The following is a 21,114-nucleotide window of genomic DNA, read 5'->3' as shown; positions in this document are numbered from 1 at the left end:
TTTACCAATGAATGTACCAAAGTAACTATGTGAATGTTGTGGTTGATCGAAATTCCTGATTCGCTACATTCCGCAGCAGGTGCATTCGGCAGTTTTGTGGGCCAGATTTATCAACAGTGCCTGAGACAAAGTATTGGTAGGTTTTTAGAAATCCGTGCAGAACTGTCTCAGGCATCTTAAGAAATCATTAGATGGTGCAGATTCCTTCTAAAACTGTTGTAAAATAGGAGGAGCTAGGAAGGTCTCTCAGACAGTGCAGTGTGTGAGGGGCTAATGCTGAGGTAACCAACACACCTGCTGTATTGATAGCAGCAGGCTCTGATGAGGAATTCAGCAGGGGGGAGGGGCACATCGCAAATCATGTCTAGCCTGCACTCTGCAATCATGTCTAGCCTGCAGTTTTATTCTGTATAACTGCTATCAAGCACTTCTTATTCTGCGCCAGTTTAGGAATGGATTTGCACTTTTATTAACTGTAGTGCAGCTCTAGAAATACACGCTAAACTGCCACTATTACCTAGGATTTAAGAAGGTTCTTATACAGAACTGCTGGTTATAACAGATTAAGAAGAACAAACTGTTGGTAATGCGTTGATAAATCTCCCCCTGTGTACCCAATAGGGCTCAAAATGCTCAGTTGCAGAAAAGCATTTAGCATCAGGTAAACGTGCCGCACGCAGATGCCCTACACAAACACTATACAAACTCAAAAATAATCCAAATTTCCCTGAATTCAAATCCAAAAAGATTCTCTATGTTCTTGAATCTCAAATCTAACAAACCCTGTACATAACAATTTGTTAGATTCGAAATTCAAAAGATTCAAGAAAATCGAGAATCTTTTCAGATACAGATTCAAGGAAAGTTAGGATTCGTCCCATCTCTTAAGGTCCGTGCACACGCCGGACTGGAGGCAACGACGGGTCCGTCGTCACCTCCCGCTGGGTGGGCGTTCCAGAGATAGTCTGGCGGGTGTACAGTCTGTCTGTAGACTGATACGGCTGTTTCTGAGCGATCCACCCGGCAGATCGCTCAGAAACAGCCGTGTCAGTCCGCCGACAGACTGTACACACGCCGGACTATCGCTGGAACGACCACCCAGCGGGAGGTGACGACGGACCCGTCGTTGCCTCCAGTCCGGCGTGTGTACGGACCTTAAGAAATAGCAAGTGTTCAATCCTAGGCAGCACCTGGCTGTTTAAATGGTCTGCGGAGTAAGCCTGTCAGCAAAATGTAAAGTGGACCTGAAGGGTTCTGAACTCTTCTGCAGGATAGAAGGAAAACAGAGAAATGCATCCTGTATGTATTTAGAGAGTTTAGCCTGTCTAATTGCCCTTCAACTGTGACTAATCACCACCATAATTTGATCTCTCAGCTGTGTCCATTCAGGAATCTCCTCTGCTACGGCACAGCAGCTAATTTATAAACAGAGGATGTTAACCCGCTGTCTGCTTCCATGAAATCAGGAAGTAGATACACTGCAGATTGATTGCAGGACTTGTAACAGCTGTAACAAAGAAATGTCTTTCTTTAGTAGTGGGCCAGATTTATCAATGCATTACTGACAGTTTTTCTTCTTAAACTATTCTAACCAGCAGGGGAACAGTTCTGCATGATAATAAGAACCTTCTTAAATCCTAGGTAATAGCGGTAGTTTAGCGTGAATTTCTAGAGGTGCACTACAGTTAAGAAAAGTGCAAATCCATCCCTAAAATGCTGCAGATTAAGAAGTGCTTGATAGCAGTTCTACAGATAGTGCAGGCTAGACATGATTTGTGTGGTGCTCCTCCCCCCTGCTGAATTCCTCCTCAGAGCCTGCTAGTATCAATACAGCAGATGTATTGGTTACCTCAGCAACATCAATTCCCCTCATACACTGCACTGTCTGAAAGATCTTCCTAGCTCCTCCAATTTTACTAGTTTAAGAAGGAATCTTCACTATCTAGTGATTTCTTAGCATGTCTGAGACAGTTCTGCACCGATTTCTAAAAACCTACCAATATTTTGTCTCAGACACTGTTGATATATTTCCCCCAGTGAAACTACACCTGCAGTACCAACTCTAGCAAGGGCTGAACCAATTCAATTATCTCCTCTGTCCTAGAAAGAGACATTAGTTTCACATACATGTTTTAGCAGGGACACCACATGCAGGTTGACTCATACCCCCTTCTAACCACTATGTGAATTGAATTGTGAGCTACATAACCTGTAAGTTGCTTGCTCTAACTTCAAACAGAGGTAAGCAGTACAGGCAGGGTCCCAAGCGCTCACACTGCCTAAGACCATCACCTGCAAGCTACATCTCAAGGGGGTGGGGGCAGTGCAGGCAAGCCCAACCAATTGTGGTGGTCATGTCTAGGAGAACCACATGTGATTTGCTTGATCAGCTGACAGATTTGAAAAGCTCCGATTTGCTGTGATCACATCCTGCATTAACACATGATCATGACTAACAAATCAGAGACTTGCATATCTATCACCTGACCAAACTGTTCACATGCTTCTGCTTTGACATAGTCATCACTATTCCCCAAGTGCCCTCACCTCCAGGAAGACCACGCCCACCTTCTCCCCAAGAGTACAAACACAAGAAATGCCAAGGGGCCACTCCCAGACAGCACCTGGCTATTTAAATGCAGTTGACATTGAAAACCAAAGCACAGAATTTTAAATGGTTTTCATTGTTAAAGAAAAAAATAAAGAAAATACAAAATAAAGAAAATGTGCTCTTAATAACCCACAGGTAAAACAAGTGTGAATGATCGCTTTGGAGCACCCCAGTTTCATAAGATGTACCCTGTCAAGGTCCATACCAGATAACTCAAGGCGCTGGCGAGCTGCGTGGCCACGGTGAACTTCCATCCCGCCGTGATCAAGTGTTTATCTTTGCGTAAGCAGACATCCAGGGGACCGTGTTCAACAAATGCCTCCACCATGATATCTGATAGGAGGGAAGCAGACAAATATGGATGTGCATCAGATCAAATTAAAGTGGTATGAAACTCAGCACTTCCTCTTTGCTCTAAAAGATTTTTTTTATAGCAAAAAAAAAGTTACTACCAGAAAAAAAACACTGGTAGCAGAACAGCATTCAAACACTTAGTGGGTTTGTGAAATCAATATTAGGGCACAGAGGCACATTTTGCACATAATCACCATCCTCTGTGTCCTTTTATTCTGCCTCCAGCCTCCCCCCCATGCTCTGTTGTCCCCAATTACAAAAATCGCCAGGCTAGCGCAGATTGTCGCTGGTCTGCGGTTTACCTTCAGGCTGCCACTCACCGCCGCTCCCCCACCTCCTGTATAGCACGGCTCCCCGCCTGTGTTCCTTCCCTCCCCGCCTCTGTAAGCTTCGTCCAATCGGCTTACAGAGGCAGGAGGGAAGGGACACAGGTGGGGAGCGGAGCTATGCAGGAGGCGGGGGAGCAGCACTGAGTGTCAGCCTGAATGTAAACAGCAGAATAGCGACAATCTGCATGTTGCTAGCCTGACAGTTTTTATAATGCGGACAGCAAAGCCGGGAAGGGGGGTGGGGGTGCGGCTGGAGACAGGATAAAAGGACACAGAGGCTGGTGATTGTATGCAGAATGTGCCTCTGTGCACTAATATTGATTTCACAAACCCACCTCAGGTTCTCTTTAAATAACCTTTCAGGGCATTTACAAGCAAAATAATCCTGATTAACTTTATTTCATTATTCCTTTTCTTATATTAATTATATTATATTTTAGCTCTCTGGTAGCTTAAACATGTAACATAGATAAGGTGAAAACAGTTGAAAAAGCTTTGTGAATCATGCTCATTATCTTTTGTTTACATCCCTTTGTCAGATACATTTAGTAAACATTAGCAAAGTATAGAAACTGACCCCTCTCTACTTCTAGTATGTGTGCAACTGAGAAGTGATCACTCAATAGATTTTAATATATAAATACAGTAGCTATGCAATAAAATGCAATGCCAGCATTCGGAAGTTACCAAACAATCCTCCGTTTCCCCGCCGCGGCTAATTTTCGCTTCTGATAGTCGCTGTCCACTGCGCCCGCGCATGTCCTCGTTCATGCTCTAGTCACTGGGAGCATACTGCGCAGGCGCTGTAGAGATTTTCTGGTACTGAGCCTGCGCAAGACACTCCTGGCCACGCAAGCGTGTACGAGGAGGCGAGTGTCCACTTATGGGCACAGTGGTCAACTTACAAATGGGCGTGAACCAAAGTGAGCCAAGGTGGGGGAACGAAGGATCGTTTGGAAACCGCGTGTGGACAGGCTGGAGGGGGATGGCAGAAGCCTCGGGTAAGTTAAACTTTTTTTATTCATCTTAGGCCCCGTTCACATCACAAACGCGGATGGCCATGCGTGCGGAACGCGTGCGGACCGCAACGCGTACAAACGCACGTCATCCGCGTTTGTGTGCGTTGCGTGGCTGATCCCATCACTGAAAAGTGAATGGGACAGCCATGCGTTTTTACAAAAAATGCATGCAGCATGCGTTCCCGGACCGCACAGGTCCGGAACGCATGCAGTGTGAACATCAGACATTGCACTCTATGCAATGTCTGATGTCGTGCGTGTCGGCCACCTGCACGCGTTTCCAAAACGCGGCTGGAAACGCGTGCAGTGTGAACGGGGCCTTAAGGTCTGCTTTAAGTGCATGCCAGGAATACTCCATAATCAGTAGCTCTGGGCTCTCTTTACCCACCTGTGCGCTATCAGAAGAAAAACACTCAAGTAACCTAAACACTAGAAGCACCAACACTGGACACACTCCTCTGATCATATTGTTACTAAATAACGAAATAATAATTATAATGTTTGGTCAATCAAAACGTGAGATTACTAAATCTTTTAATGTCCCCATTAACAGCAGGCTAATTACTACTAACCAATCCCATCGGATCTGATCTAACTGGCTAGTGATAATTCACCCAACTCTCCACCAATCAAGCGATATCTTCCATCCAGAGCGATCAACCAATTTGGTTGATTTTGGCCCAAATAAAAAAATAAAAAGAATTTGATAGATCGGGCATTGTTTGTAGCATCAATTTCTAGTAGATTCAATTAAAGTGAATTAATCTGCCAGTGTACAAATACCTTTATATTTCATAGTAAAGTTTCCACTGCAGGCATGGGGTTCTATGTGAAAGGGAACAAAATCAATAATACAAACAATTGCATCACTTATGATACGCCAGGGCTGGTACTAAGGTGCAGTTACTCTTTAAGGCCTCTGCTTGGTGTGATTTGTCTTTTTAAAACTAAAGGAAACTTGCAATAATTCAGCTTTAAGGCCTGGTGCACACCAGAGGAGTTTTTCTGAGCGTTTTGAGTTTTTAAATCTGCTGCTAATGTTATCCTATGTGTCTGTGCACACTGGAGCAATGAGGTTTTGTAAAAAAAAAAAAACAACAGCATTACATTGGGAAGAACTTTTGAAACCTCTAAAAGCTCTTCCCAATGTAATGCTATGGTTTTTTTTTTTACAAAACCTCATTGCTCCAGTGTGCACAGACACATAGGATAAAACACCTCTGGTGTGCACCAGGCCTAAGTGAACATTTGTGCTTACCCACAATGTACCACTACTGAATATGCAAATTATCTCTTTAAAGAGAGTCTGAAGCGAGAATAAATCTCGCTGCAGAGCTCATATTCAGCAGGGGCATGTGTGCTCCTGCTAAAACGTCGCTATCACGCGGCTAAACGGGGGTCCCTTACCCCCCCCAAATCCCCTCCGTTGTTCCCGGGGATCTCTTCCGCATAGAGGCAGGGATAACCGCCGCAGCCCTGCCTCACGCGTGTCTGTCAGCGCGTATCTCCGCCTCTCCCCCGCCCCTCGCAGTCTTCCTTCGCTGAGAGGGGCGGGGGAGAGACGGCGATGCGCCGCTGATAGACACGCTGAGAGGCAGGGCTGCGTCCGTTAGCCTTGCCTCAACAGCAGCAAAATCTACGACCAAGTTGGTCGTAGATTTTGCAGGGGGGGGGGGGGGATTTGGGGGGTAAGGGAGCCCCGTTTAGCCGCGGGATAGCGGCGTTTTAGCAGGGGCACACATGTCCCTGCTAAATATAAGCACTGAAGCGAGATTTATTCTCGCTTCAGTGTCTCTTTAAGCCCCTATAAGCCAGGCTAGCATCCAGAACCGCTGGTGTATAGCAAGCCTATAGCTGTAAATATTACACAGCCACATCAACCCCACACGTAGACAGCCTGTTTCGGGCTTCTGGCCCTCATCAGTACATGACAGGATTGATATGGCTGTATGGGATAGGGCTTGGACCAGTACAACAAAATACCCAAGCAGCTTGGGGAGACCCAAACCACTAGGAATGTATAGGATGCGAAGATCTTTAGGCCCATTTACACTAGCAGGGTAAACCTGCATTGCATTACCCTTTTTGCTACAAGGGGCCGCAAAAGCAATGAAAGTCTATGGAGACTTCTTGCTGTCCTTTGCTGGGCACTGGAAGTATTGATCCGACACAAGGGCAACAGCGTGGTACCTCAAGCATCGTGTTTAACGCAAAGTGTTTGGGTTAATGGAAGTCTATGGGTGACGCACTATGTGTAAACGGCAGAGCATGGTGCATCGTGGCACATATGCGCGGACCAATGGGAATCCCAGTGACATACTCTGTGTCCAGCAGGGAGTACATCACTGAGCTGGGGGCGGCACTATGCATACGACCTTGTCGGCAAACTCTGCCGCAGGGTCATTTTTTTTGCATTGCAGCGGGATGCTGCAGGAGCATCGAATCCCAAAGCAACGCAAAAAATCAGGTGTAAAACTGGCCTTGAGATATGAGAACCTTGGTCGCTGCCATGGTTACTTACTCTCAGACTCTCGCACACAGACTCCATGGACAAACACCAGGTGGATGTGAGACACTTGGCTCATCAGGCTTGCGGTCTCAAAGAAAGCCTAAAATGAAAGACAGTAAGGAAAAAATTGTTGGAAGGGGAAGAGCAAAGCAGAAACATAGCAAAATAACTAGAATAACTGGTGTCTGCACATAATCTGCTAAGGTAGACAGCCATACCATACTCTCTGCAATGATCACATCTGTACATCCTGATTATTATTATTATTATTATTATTTAGCATGTATATAGCGCCGTCATCTTACGCAGCACTGTACAGAGTGTACTGTCTTGTCACTTAACTGTCCGTAAGAGGGGCTCACAATCTACCATAGTCATATGTCCATGTATGCATCGTGTAGTGTATGTATCGTAGTCTAGAGCCAATTTAGCCAATTAACTTATCTGTATTGTTTTTGGGATGTGTGAGGAAACCCACACAAGACACGGGGAGAACATACAAACGCTGTGCAGATAGTGCCCTGGCTGGGATTCGAACCAGGAACCCAGCACTGCAAGGCGAGAGAGCTAACCACTAGGTCACTGTGCTGCCAGATTCAAGAACAGGAAATGTGGTAGCCACGCCTCCTGCATGTCTATACTGCAGACTGCATTGGAGAATGGGTTGGCTAACAGTCATGTCACTTGGCAGGGCATGAACACATCTGAAAAACCACCCCTACCCGGCAAGAGGAAGGATCAATGAACTGGTGCAACAAGCTACCTGATCCCAGGCTAAAACGATGTATGAGGTTCCAGTTCTGTCCAATGTTTCTTGTAATCCATAGACCTATAAACAGTATCTCTACTCCCAACAGCGGTATACTCACAACAATTCAATGACCATCTCTAATGACAAGAAAGCAATGTTTTCCAGTGTAAACATTCTTTTTAGAATTGGTATGCAACTAGGAATTAGGCCAATCCAAATTGATACCAACTCCAAGCTGCATGATAAGTGTAAGATAAATTGAATCAAGATGGAAAAATTAACATCTCATTGATCATAATATTATAAATTATAAAGTGGTATGAGTGCTCCTCCTAAATGTATATTCCCAGTGTTCACTAGTAAATTCTAATATTATTCTCAATATATATTAAGAGCTTGGATGGATCGCTACACAGTATGGGGAGTATCACCAGCCTAAACAATATTAGAAAAGTGCAGAGTCTGTACAGCGCTCACACCCCATATACATAGAAAATGTCCCACAGTATTTCACATATAAACAGTCCAATAATTCTTGCAGTTTATGAATCGCGATCATACATAGTACAAAACATGCTCACCGACGTTAGTGGCTGACTTAATCACAGATCAGCATATGCGCTTGCTCAAACGGGTCTCCCTTCATCGATCAACTTCCCCCTAGATGAGGCTCAAAACAAAATCAGACAGACTATAGCGTAATCCAGTTCTGTAAACTTGGTGATTGATATTGGTCATAGTGCTGTGAGCTGGTCCGGCATGGTCAGCATTTGTATCTGGTAAGCCTGCATTCTATTCAGTGACACTGGTGCAAACACAGAGTGTGGAGGGGTGCACTAATCTTTGCACTTAGAGGTGTCAGTGATAGGCAATTATTATTTGCATCAAACTGGAATACGCGATTTTGTTTTGAGCCTCATCTAGGGGGAAGTTGATCGATGAAGGGAGACCCGTTTGAACAAGCGCATATGCTGATCTGTGATTAAGTCTCCTATAAATATCACAGGATGTGTGAACAGGTCTGTTCTTTGTTTTGTTTTTTTGCTAGTGTGAACAGGGCCAGATCACAAAGCGGACCATCCACATGAGGTGATGTGAGAAATACTGGCTGCTCACCAGTGCTATGTCTTGGTGGCTGGGATCCAGCACTTTCAGGACCACTCGTAGATCCCGCGAGTTGTTGTTCATCTCACTTGATTCGTATTCCAGGTCGTCCTCACCACTGCTGGTCACCATCAGAACCCCCTCATAAATATTTGTTCGGGTCCCTTGACCCAAATGGGATTTCTGTGAGGAGAGAAACAGTTACTGATAACATCTCAAGTGGCATAATATCTATTATGTAAGGAAAACAGGAGATCCGACATAACGGGGGATCTGGGTCATAAAGCCACTGGCACAAAAAAAAACCTGTATATCCCTCCTTAAAGAACAACTATCAGCCATACTATGCCAGAGGAAAAAAAAAACACATATTTAAGCAGTTACTTACTTGCTGTACTTGCTTTAGAGATGTATTTCCCTGTACACGTTTTTAATGCTGTGTATTTTATATTGGGAAATGGACAGAATTCTGTCCATGGCAGGGGCCATCTTGGGTTCCACAGGCTTCGGCATCCCCCCTCGCCCTGCATCTCCTCTCCTACCAGCACTATTACTCAGCGAAGCGGGGAGGAATAAAAGCAGTGCGCACAGACTCACCTCCATATGGTTGCACGTGCTGGAGTTTCCGTCTATACACTCTGCAGTACCGCCGGCGGTAGTGCAGAGTGGATAGAGGGGAACTCCAGCCCGTGGAACCATATGGAGGCGAGTCTGTGCGCACTGCATTTACTCCTCCCCGCTTCGCTGAGCTTTAGTGCGGGGAAGAGAGGAGATGTCAGGAGGGATGCAGGGCGAGGGGGGGATGCGGGGCGAGGGGGAATGCAGCAGGAGTGCAGAGAGAGGCACACAGCAGGAGGGGGGCCGAGATCAGTGACGGAGGACAGCTTCTGGCCCCCCTCTCTGCACCCTAGCAGCTGCAAGCAGCTAAACAACAGGCGGCCAATCAGAGAAGAGCAGAGGTGAGGGACAGAGGCTTCAGCCTATCAGGCTGAATTAGCATGCATTACAAGTTCGCTTCTACGGCCAGCGTACGACAGAAGAGCCTGGGGACTAATAATCTATTAAAAAAAAAAAGTGAGTTGATTTTAAACTTTAGAATTGCCTTGCTAGCATCTTTTTTACTTACTTAACAGTTTTTAATAGAGCATAGATTATGAATTTTATGCCTGACAGTTACTCTTTAAAGAGGCACAGTAGTGACATATAGTAGAATGCAATAAATTATTCAAGATACCCAATTTTAAAGTAATCCTGGTCTCAGCATCAGAAACACTTCCTATATCTATATATTGCTGTATTATAGCTCTGCCCTCTCAATGATGATTAGCCTAAGCTGCTTAGCTATGCAGAACTCTCCGCCCAGAGCATTCTGGGAGAGAAGGCATTATTTTCATTGCAGAGCTGCACCTGAAAGATGTCACCACCTGTGATAAATTTAAGACTGCAAATCATAATGGACAAACACTGACTAAATAAGTCATTAATACTGTATTGTAAAAAAATTATATAAAATAAGCAATTTTATTCATTACACTATTTTCACTACAGTTCCTCTTTAAAGGGGCACTATGGCGAAAAATTGTAAAATTTAAAATATGTGCAAGACAAATAAGTACGTTTTTCCAGAGTAAAATAAGCCATAAATTACTTTTCTCCTACATTGCTGTCACTTACATTAGGTAGTAGAAATCTGACAGAAATGACAGGTTTTGGACTAGTCCTTCTCTTCATAGCGGATTCTCAGCAAGGCTTTTATTCTCTATAAAGATATTCCCTAAAAAGGATTTAAAGGGAAGATTCACGGACATGTTTAAAAAAATAAAAATACTAATCCACTTACCTGGGGATTCCTCCAGCCTATGGCAGGCAGGACGTGCCCTCGATGCCGCTCCGGAGGCTCCCGGTCTTCTCCGGTGGCTCACCCGATCTGGCCAGGCCGGCTTCCTGGTCGGACTTCTCCTTGCGCTCCAACGTGCGTCTCACGCGGTCGCGCTGAGGTCATCGGACGTTCTACGGACTGTACTGTGCAGGCGCAGAACTACTGTGCCTGCGCAGTACAGCCTGGAGGACGTCCAATGACGTCAGCGCAACCACATGAGAGGCACGTTGGAGCGCACAAGAGCCCGACCTGTAAGCCAGTCCGGCAAGGTCGGGTGAGCCACCAGAGACGACCGGGAGCCTCCGGAATGGCGTGGAGGGACGTCCTGCCTGCCACGGGCTGGAGGAAGCCCCAGGTAAGTGGATTAGTATTTTAATTTTTTTTAAACATGTCCGTAAACCTTCCCTTTAAACAATGATGCTGGCCAGCTTCCCCGCTCGCTACACAGTTTTTTGGCAGTTGGACAGAGCAACTGCCATTCGCTAAGTGCTTTTGAAAATAAATAAATCCCTAAGAATCCCCCCAACGATGGACTAGTCCAAAACCTGTCGCTTCTGTCAGATTTCTACTACCTACTGTACGTGACAGCAACATAAGAGAAAAGTAATTTATGGCCCATTTTACTCTGGGAAAAAAAAAAGAAAAAAAAAAAAACATACTTCTAATTTGTTTATTTTGCACATATTTTAAAATTTACAATTTTTCACCATAGTGCCCCTTTTACTTGTGTGGGCTACTAGACTTAAGTCTTGTACACATGCTAGATGGAAGTTGGTACAAGTAAATGATGTACAATGAACTACTGATGATAAGGTTAAGCCATAGCAAACACACAACAGGCATTTTCCAGCTATATTTTTGAATGATTATTGGGAGATTTGTCTTTTTTTGTTTATTTTCACAGACTTCCACCTAGCATGAATACAAGACTTTGGACTTGCAATCAGTCTCAGCTCTGACTTGAATGGCTGAAACTCTGCTAGAGGTTTTACTGACTGAGGGTAGGTTTTTGTTTTTACACAGTAAAAATTATTGTTGTCTCACTATACAGTGGGCTGCAAAAGTATTCAGCGCCCTTGAAGTTTTCCACATTTTGTCACATTACTGCCACAAACATGAATCAATTTTATTGGAATTCCACATGAAAGACCAATACAAAGTGGTGTACATGTGAGAAGTGAAATGAAAATCATACATGATTCCAAACATTTTTGACAAGTAAATAACTGCATGTGGGGTGTGCATAATTATTCGTCCCCCTTTCATCTGAGGGCAGTCAGTTGCCTATAGACATTGCCTGATGAGTGCTAATGACTAAATAGAGTGCACCTGTGTGTAATCCAATGTCAGTACAAATACAGCTGCTCTGTGAGGGCCTCAGAGGTTGTCTAAGAGAATATTGGGAGCAACAACACCGTGAAGTCCAAAGAACACACAAAACAGGTCAGGGATCGAGTTATTGAGAAATGTAAAGCAGGCTTAGGCTACAAAAAGATTTCCAAAGCCTTGAACATCTCACGGAGCACTGTTCAAGCGATCATTCAGAAATGGAAGGAATATGGCACAACTGTAAACCTACCAAGGCATGGCCGTCCACCTAAACTCACAGGCCAAACAAGGAGAGCGCTGATCAGAAATTCAGTCAAGAGGCCCATGGTGATTCTGGACGAGCTGCAGAGATCTACAGCTCAGGTGGGAGACTCTGTCCATAGGAAAACTATTAGTCATGCACTGTACAAAGTTGGCCTTTATGGAAGAGTGGCAAGAAGAAAAGCATTGTTAACAGAAAGCATAAGAAGTCCCGTTTGCAGTTTGCCACAAGCCATGTGGGGGACACAGCAACCATGTGGAAGAAGGTGCTCTGGTCAGATGAGACCAAAATGGAACTTTTTGGTCAAAATGCAAAACGCTATGTGTGTCGGAAAACTAACACTGCACATCACTCTGAACACACCATCTCCACTGTCAAATATGGTGGTGGCAGCATCATGCTCGGGGGGTGCATCTCTTCAGCAGGGACAGGGAAGCTGGTCAGAGATGATGGGAAGATGGATGGAGCCAAATACAGGGCAAACTTGGAAGAAAACCTCTTGGAGACTGCAAAAGACTTGAGACTGGGGCGGAGGTTCACCTTCCAGCAGGACAATGACCCTAAATATAAAGCCAGGGCAACAATGGAATGGTTGAAAACAAAAACATATCTATGTGTTAGAATGGCCCATTAAAAGTCCAGATCTAAATCCAATCGAGAATCTGCGGCAAGATCTGAAAACTGCTGTTCACAAACGCTGTCCATCTAATCTGACTGAGCTGGAGCTGTTTTGCAAAGAAGAATGGGCAAGGATTTCAGTCTCTAGATGTGCAAAGCTGGTAGAGACATACCCTAAAAGACTGGCAGCTGTAATTGCAGAAAAAGGTGGTTCTACAAAGTATTGACTCAGGGGGCCGAACAATTACGCACACCCCACTTTGCAGTTATTTATTTGTAAAAAATGTTTGGAATGATGTATGATTTTCGATCCACTTCTCACATGTACACCACTTTGTATTGGTCTTTCACGTGGAATTCCAATAAAATCAATGCAGGTTTGTGGCAACAATGTGACAAAATGTGGAAAACATCAAGGGGGCCGAATACTTTTGCAACCCACTGTATGTACCCCTTATGCTGGGTACACACGTTGCGATTTCCCGCTCGATTCGCGGGATCGATTCGATTATTTCCAACATGTTCGATCGGGTTTCGATGGATACAGCCGTCGATTTTGCATACTTAATATGCAAAATCGACGGCTGTATCCATCGAAACCTGATCGAACATGTTGGAAATAATCGAATTGATCCCGCGAATCGAGCGGGAAATCGCAACGTGTGTACCCAGCATTACCAAGTCCTATTTTAATAGGTGAAACATGTTGGATTTAGGTGGTGGCACCTTATGTAAAGCACTTGAGCCTGTTTGAGTTTATATCCCCATTGTGCTTAGCCTATTTTTGTGGTGATAAGGGAAATAGTACTCATCCCCCAATTCATACTCCCTCTAACAGTGCGGGAATAGAAGTGCATAGTTGAGCAGCAATACTATACCTGAGGGGAAGAACCGATAGGCAGATTGGAGTGTAGTGTACATACTGGTACATTTGTATTTTGACATTTGTTGTCCGTCTTTTTGCACACACCAGATAAAGGTTAAGTTTTACAATTAGCTGTACATATAGGGCCTCTTTCCTGTGGAAAATTTATATATTTTAATATTCCCCTTGTACTTTTTCCGAGTGTTTCATCAGGACAAGGCATGGCTCTATAACCTATAATCTAGGCCTTGAGGGGGCCGCAACACTTCACAGAAAGTGAAAGCCCCATTGCTGCCCTTGTACTGAAAAAATACAGCACTGTCATTGGACAAAGGAGGAGACTATTACACTAGTACTATGTGGACACACACCTGTGAGATCTCATGTTTGCGGATCTGATGGAAGCTAAGCTGGCTCAAGTTCAGACTGCGGGACACTGCGCTCTCCTTACCATTCTTCAATTTACGGCAGATCGTCAAGTTGGAAACTTCTAAAAGTGAAATAATAGACAACAACAAATGTTACTAGACAAATTTACATTAAGGGGCCCATTTATAAAGTGACGACAGATCATTATCCGATAGGAACGCAATAAATTTGCTATAATCTTTCACTTTCTTAATGCAGGTGTATAACTGGACTCAAGACATTGGTAAGGACACTTCTCAATCAAACACAGGCATTAGGCCCATTTCTATAGAAGGAGTCTAGTATAAACTATATAGACAACAAGCTACAAGTGATCTGTGATATCCCCCATAAAACTCAAATTCAAAAATACAGATCATTTGAAAGGAGAAGTATGTCCAAATCATCAATCTATCAAGCTGACATTTAGCCGAAGAAATGCTTGCAGATTTATCACAAAATTAGATTAATCAGTTCTTAAAGTGTACCCGAAGCAGATTTTTTTTTATTACAAATGGGACACAGAGGCATGTACCTTGCTCAATGACATACTTCTGTGCCCTCTCTGTGCCACTCTCTGTCCTCCTTTCTCTACATTGACCCCCCCTCCCTTTCCAACCACAGCAGCTTGTCAGAAGCCTAAGAGGGGAAGTGGCTTCCTTTGCAAGAAAGGCACTTCTGTGCCCCTTCTGACATTGAGGGACGCCCCTTCCCCGCCTCTCTGTGCCCCATCTCAGCAGAAAATGAACCTAGAGGAAATAAAGATGTAGGAGAAGCGGTATGTGACTCAACCTGATCCAGCTAGGCCCCCAGATCAGGTAGTGTGCTTTGTTTTTTGTTTAAAAAATGGCCAGCTTGAGTTTGCTTAAAGAGAATCTGTATTGTTAAAATCGCACAAAAGTAAACATACCAGTGCGTTAGGGGACATCTCCTATTACCCTCTGTCACAATTTCGCCGCTCCTCGCCGCATTAAAAGTGGTTAAAAACAGTTTTAAAAAGTTTGTTTATAAACAAACAAAATGGCCACCAAAACAGGAAGTAGGTTGATGCACAGTATGTCCACACATAGAAAATACATCCATACACAATCAGGCTGTATACAGCCTTCCTTTTGAATCTCAAGAGATCATTTGTGTGTTTCTTTCCCTCTGCAGCTATCATCCACTGAAGTGTCAGGCTGTTTCTTCCTGCAGAATGCAGACAGCTCTGCCTGTATAATTCCTCAGTATGTGAAAGCCCAGCCAGCTCAGAGGAGGATTTATCCAGCTTGTAAAAGATAATAGAGCAGAGAGAAGCTGCACTAACCTAAATAACACACAGGCAGTGTGCAGAGAGCGGCCTAGAGGGGGGAGATGCATCACAGAACCACAACACTGAAGAACTTGGCAGCCTTCCAGACACAGGCTGACAAGTCTGACAAGAGAGAGATAAGTTGATTTATTACAGAGATGGTGATAGTAGAATGTACTGCAGTAAGCCAGAACACATTAGAATAGCTTTTGGAACTTGTAGGATAATAAAAAACAGGATGCAATTTTTGTTACGGAGTCTCTTTAAAGAGACACTGAAGCGAAAAAAAAATTAAGATATAATGAATTGGTTGTGTAGTACAAATAATTACTAGAAAATTAGTAGCAAAGAAAATATTCTCATATTTTTATTTTCAGTTATATAGTGTTTTTTATAACATTGCATCCTTCTCTAATATTTGCAGTTTACACACTACTCAGCATTCTAAAATGTTTTTACAGAGCAGTCTTGTGAACTACTGACCTGTCTTATGGAGAGAAAGAAAATACAGTGACTGATAGTTGAAATAACACGCTTCAGAAGACAGAGCTCTCTGCGACTTTGAAAGTCATGGAGCTCAATGGCTCTTTTGCATAGATAACAATGGGAGTTTCTCAACTCTTCCTGTACTGGAAACAATATTAGACTTATGTCTCTGCTCCTAATGTTTTATTTCTTAGCTGTACTACACATACAAAGCACCGCTTCAGTGTCTCTTTAACTTCTCTACGACCGCTCCACGCCAATGTTTGCGGCCGCGGCGGCAGCCCCAGGACCGCCTAACGCCAATAGGCATCAGGTCCTGGAGCCGGCTACTGAAGGTTGCGCGCGCATCTCCTTCTTGGGGGCGGAGCTCCGTCCCGCCTTCAGTCTCCAAATGGCAATTGCTGCTCGGGCGACTGTTAGACGGCGTAATCGCTGTCTATTTACATGTACAGCGCTGCAATCGGCAGCAGAGCTGTACTGGGGACAGCCGCGTGACACGGCTGTCCCCTCCATAGGCTGGGCAGTGATCGGCTGTCATAGGCTGAAGCGTATGACAACTGATTACCCCGATTGGCTGGCGGGGGGAGGGAGGGAGCAGGGGAAACCAAATTAAAAAAAGGCCATTTTTGTTAAAAATAAAAAATATTTATATAAAAAAATAAACACCTTTGGAGCGATTAGACCCCACCAACAGAGAGCCCTGTTGGTGGGGTGAAAAGGGGTGGGTCACTCGTGCGCTGTGTTGTGCGGCCCTGCAGCTTGGTCTTAAAGCTGCAGTGGCCAATTAGGGAAAAAATAGCCTGGTCTTTAGGAGGGTTTAACACTGCGGTCCTCAAGTGGTTAAACTGCATTGAATCAATCATTTATACGAGGGTCATCTGGAAAATAACGACAGTTTTCATTTAATCAATCAAGGAAACATTTAATTTACACACACGTGACCTGGTGCACAAAGGGTGGTATTTTTGCAGTGCACTACCTAACGCCAGGGAAGTCCCACCCTTTACCCTATTAGCACTATGCCAATTACCACGGTAATGTGCGTGTTGCTATGATACTTTACTGCTGGCAGACATGAAAAAAAAACCAGGCAGCACCAACTGCCATTATCTATAACCACACACCCTAACTACGATAGGATAAAAGGTTTTTTGTTTTTTTTTATGGATATACACATGCACTGAGGGAGATATTGCTTGCTTGGCTGTTAGAAACAGCTGATATTTCCCACAATGCAACAAGGCTCACAGACAGGACACAGTAGGAGGGGTTTTCAGCCATATTGACACCTCTGATAATCTATTTGAACACAGGTAAAGATTTCTCATAGGAAAGGGGGTATCCGCTACTGATGGGATGAAATTAAATCCTTGGTATAGTTCCTCTTAAAGTGGATCCGAGGTGAACTTTTACACATTGCATAATTGTGTTCATTTCCTATTGTTTATAGGGCATTCCTCAAGCCAAATACTTTTTTGTTTTTGTTTTAATTCTCTAATTCCCTATAAACTAAACAAGCCACGCCCACAGGTTTTCAGAGAGCCAAGGCAGTAGCAAGGGCTCATGGGAGTTTAGTCTGGGCAGGAGGAGGGGGAGGTGTTACTAGCCATTGATTTCAGAGGCAGAGGGGAGGAGGGAGAAGGAGAGGGGATTAGGCTGATGGCTCAAGATACAGATAAGCCTGCCTCTGTGTAATGTTTACAAACAACATGGCCGCTGTCATTGTATCACAGGAATATATAATCATTTTCTATTAAATCTGTTTGCAGCTAGATTTGCTATATAAACTATCTAAACTTTAGGTAACATATATAGACAAGTTACTTGTTATAGTTAGTTTTTCATCTCGGATCCGCTTTAAGCATGCTGCTGGGAGATGCAGTTAGCTGGTGGTCAGCCCAAATTAAGAGAAAATGGGGTGTTTTGCTGTCTGGAATGGTCTATAAAACCACCAAGAAACCAAAAAAAAAAATTACATTTACCAAGTTCTTTTTTTTTTGTAAAACTGACTAGATTTACAAAAAAATAAAATAAATAAATGGTAAAATAAATAGCAATATTCTAACTGCAAACAAAACATTTACAATTTTAGCAAGTTATATTTAGAGACTAAAAAGCAGTTCCTCATTGTTTACAGAATATAGTGTATGTGAGCTGGGCTGGAGCTTCCTGGACACATTAGTGCAGTATTACAGCAGACTGAAGCATAGTCACCTCCAGACTTGGGCAGTATACATTGCTTGACGTGGAAGGTCTCCAGTCCGGATTTCAGTTTGCAGCCCCGCAGGTTCTCTGTTAGTTCCTTGATGCTGGGGAAGCCTCGATCCCACTGTTCCAGCGTGTACAAATCCCCCACTCTATCTATCCTAAACTGCCTGTAGCTGAAGCCTTTCCCCTAAGAGAAAACAGACAAGATGCAGGTTTAGCCAGACTGAAAAACACACTGGTCTAGCAGTTTAAAGCCTCGTACACACTTTCAATTATGATTGGCCAGTCACTGACCAATTTTACCATGTAGTATGAGTGTTTACCTACACAATCTGCTTATAGTATTCAACATTCTCTTGACCCTCATACTTCATGGAGCTGGTACAATTGGTCAGTGATTGGCCAATCAATTGAAAGTGTGTACCAAGCTTTAGACTCTTTGGTGGAAGGAGTTTAAAGTGAACCTTAAAAGCAATCATCAGGGGAAAAAGAAAAAAAAAAATCTGCCTTACTCACCTGGTGCTTTCTTCAGCCCCTTGCAGCCGACTGTCCCACGCTGACCGCTCCACTCTCCGTCGCCGTCCCGGGCTCCCCGCACGCTGTTCAGGCCGACCTTGAGGTTGTTCTTACTGCGCCTGTGTGAAGCGCCACTGTCAATCATGGCCACGTTGTTGGTCAGCGTGGAACAGTCGGCTGCAAGGGGCTGGAGAAAGCCCAAGGTGAGTAAGGCTGATTTTTAAAATTTTTCCCGGATGATTCCTTTAACCCAGGGGGAAAAAAATTCACTTACCTGGGGCTTCCCCAAGCCCCCTGCAGCCGTCCTGTGCCCTCACAGCTCCTCGAGTGTCCTCCGGTCCCCGCCGCGGGTTCGTTTCATTTGGCAATGCGTCCTCTTCTTCGCCCCCCCCCTCAAGCGTGTCCTGCACAGGCATGCTGCACCTGACGCGATTGACGGCAGGGAAGGTGAAGCAGAGTTGCCGGGGGCCAACTATTAGCCGGCCGAAAATGAAACTAACTCACCATGGGAACTGGAGGACACTCGAGGAGTTGCGAGGACACAGGACGGCTGCAGGGGGTTTGAGGAAGCCCATGAAAGTGAATTGTTTTTTCCCCCCTGGGTTAAGGTTCACTTTAAAAGGAAGGCGGTGCAAAAACCCTTGTGTGACTTGTCCATTTGATGAGAGAATTAGAAATGTACGCTTCTGTAAGGGTGCCCATACATTACTCGATTTTAAAAGGAACCAAGCCCCACTTTTTTCCTGGAGTTTTTCCTGGTTTCTAATAGCTATAGGAGATGCCATGTTCCCCCTCCCCTTCTAGCTGCCCATTATTTTTCCAGGGGAAGGTGTGACAATAGCATCTGTGGCCTCTGTAAACTCTTCAAAGCATAGTGTCCAATCTACATCCCCCTCCTCCCTCAATGAAAGCTTTTGTTTGTTCTGTGATAATGTGTGCAATAAAATAACTATAGCAGTCCTTATCTGCCTAAAATTTCTGCAGTAATAAATGCCTCTGTATGTAGTAGAAAAAAAAATTCATTTTTTTTAATAATGAGCCACATTGTTGGCATGCATGGTTAATGTGCTACTGAGATTCCCTGGGTACTAAACATGGTGCTTAATTCCTTTTAAGGGCTGAAAATCTAAATATGAAGTGTAAATTGTAGCCAAGTCAGTGTGGCACAAAATCTTTGTTTAGCTCCCACACAGAGAAACCACTGCCTTTTTATCAGGAGTGTTTCCACTAATTACTTTTCAGGAGCGCTGCTGTATTTTGCCTTCTCTGACTGCATGTATAAAGCACTGCTATTACCCCTGCTAATGAAAATAATAAAAAGGGAACACAGGCAAGTTCTGTGTAGTATTGGTACTATACATGTGTGCATGTTGTCTCATTATGTCACACATCATTTCAGAAATGCTATATGTTGGATAAAGGCTATGAGGGTAGGAGACAACTGATCATGTGGGTGGAACACAGCTGGCGGTATTTTGGTTCCACCTCCCCTCCCTGTTTGTCTCTGGCTCCCCTTCCCAAAGTAACTCGCCACACACCTGGTTAGAGCCTTTCACAGTCATGATGAGTCTGTTAAAGCTAAAGGCACTCCATCTGATAATGTACAAGCCATCCGCCTGCTCTTCTCGTTTCAGCTTCTGGACAACATACTGCTCCCTGTAATAATAGGAGACATTTTAAAGCAAAGGACTATTTCACTTGCACATTAAAGCATTAGCTGGGACACACATTTGGGTACAGTAATTCTACAGTCTCAACATGCAAAAAAAAGTTGCCAGTACGAAACAGGATAGTACAGGAGTTCAAATTCGGGCCCGAGTGGTTCGAAACTCCAACAGCCACATTCACCACCATTTCAGCACCGGACAGCAGGATGGGGTGAGTTTCATTCAGCTCTTATACTTCCTGATTCCAAGCTAAATGGAACGCACTCAGCCCTGCTGTCCGGTCCTGGTCAAAAGGTGCTGAATGCAGCTGTTGAGGTGCCAAACCACATTGCCCAAATTCGTACCCCTACACTACTGACAGATACTAGTTGGTAGCTCTCACAAGAGGAGCTAGAAATGAAAGACGTGTACTCATACATTTGTTGTTATTTCAAAACATGGTGGATAGAACATGTACATGCCGGACAAAGAAACTCCTGCCACAGAGTGTGTACATACTGGAGAGGTCCATGTATTCCATTTGTTATGCTCAACACCAAACGTGGAGGTGCCACCTCATGACATAGATAGTGGATGGAATCGGTGGTCAGCCGGAAGTAGCCGTCCAACAGAGACACGAAAGACAGGGCCTCTTCATAGGATGGTAGAACTATTTCCTGAACAAAAAAATAAACCAAAAAAGAGAATCTCACATTTACAAGAGGATGAAATAAGAGGAGGTGAAGAGGGACACTTAATAATTAATAATATAAAATCACATAAAAGACAACAGGAAACAGAAGAGGATACAAAAGAGAAAAAAGCTGGGGGACAGACAACAGAGAAGGGAAAAATAGGAAAAAAAACAGGGAAAGAGTGAAGAGGTGAAAAGTCAGGGACACATAATAGAAGAGGCAAAAGGCTATGTA

At 44.1% G+C, this 21,114-nt stretch overlaps 1 protein-coding gene across 3 annotated transcripts in view; it reads right to left on the bottom strand.

The window, feature by feature from the left end:
• Window positions 1-21,114, bottom strand: part of TYK2 (tyrosine kinase 2) — a 114,188-nt gene that overhangs the window by 26,034 nt on the left and 67,040 nt on the right. For all 3 annotated transcript variants that reach the window (XM_068274388.1, XM_068274390.1, XM_068274389.1), the window contains exons 9-15: window positions 20,705-20,862; window positions 20,078-20,195; window positions 18,030-18,210; window positions 14,002-14,120; window positions 8,690-8,860; window positions 6,835-6,922; window positions 2,817-2,944 (exon numbers count right to left, since the gene is read on the bottom strand). In XM_068274388.1, coding sequence (XP_068130489.1) covers window positions 2,817-2,944; window positions 6,835-6,922; window positions 8,690-8,860; window positions 14,002-14,120; window positions 18,030-18,210; window positions 20,078-20,195; window positions 20,705-20,862 — 963 coding nt within the window. The remainder of the gene's footprint in view (window positions 1-2,816; window positions 2,945-6,834; window positions 6,923-8,689; window positions 8,861-14,001; window positions 14,121-18,029; window positions 18,211-20,077; window positions 20,196-20,704; window positions 20,863-21,114) is intronic.

The sequence above is a fragment of the Hyperolius riggenbachi genome, chromosome 3, assembly GCF_040937935.1.
Source record: "Hyperolius riggenbachi isolate aHypRig1 chromosome 3, aHypRig1.pri, whole genome shotgun sequence".
In the NCBI taxonomy this organism is placed as follows: Eukaryota; Metazoa; Chordata; class Amphibia; order Anura; family Hyperoliidae; genus Hyperolius; species Hyperolius riggenbachi.
This window is presented reverse-complemented; position numbering and strand designations above follow the sequence as displayed.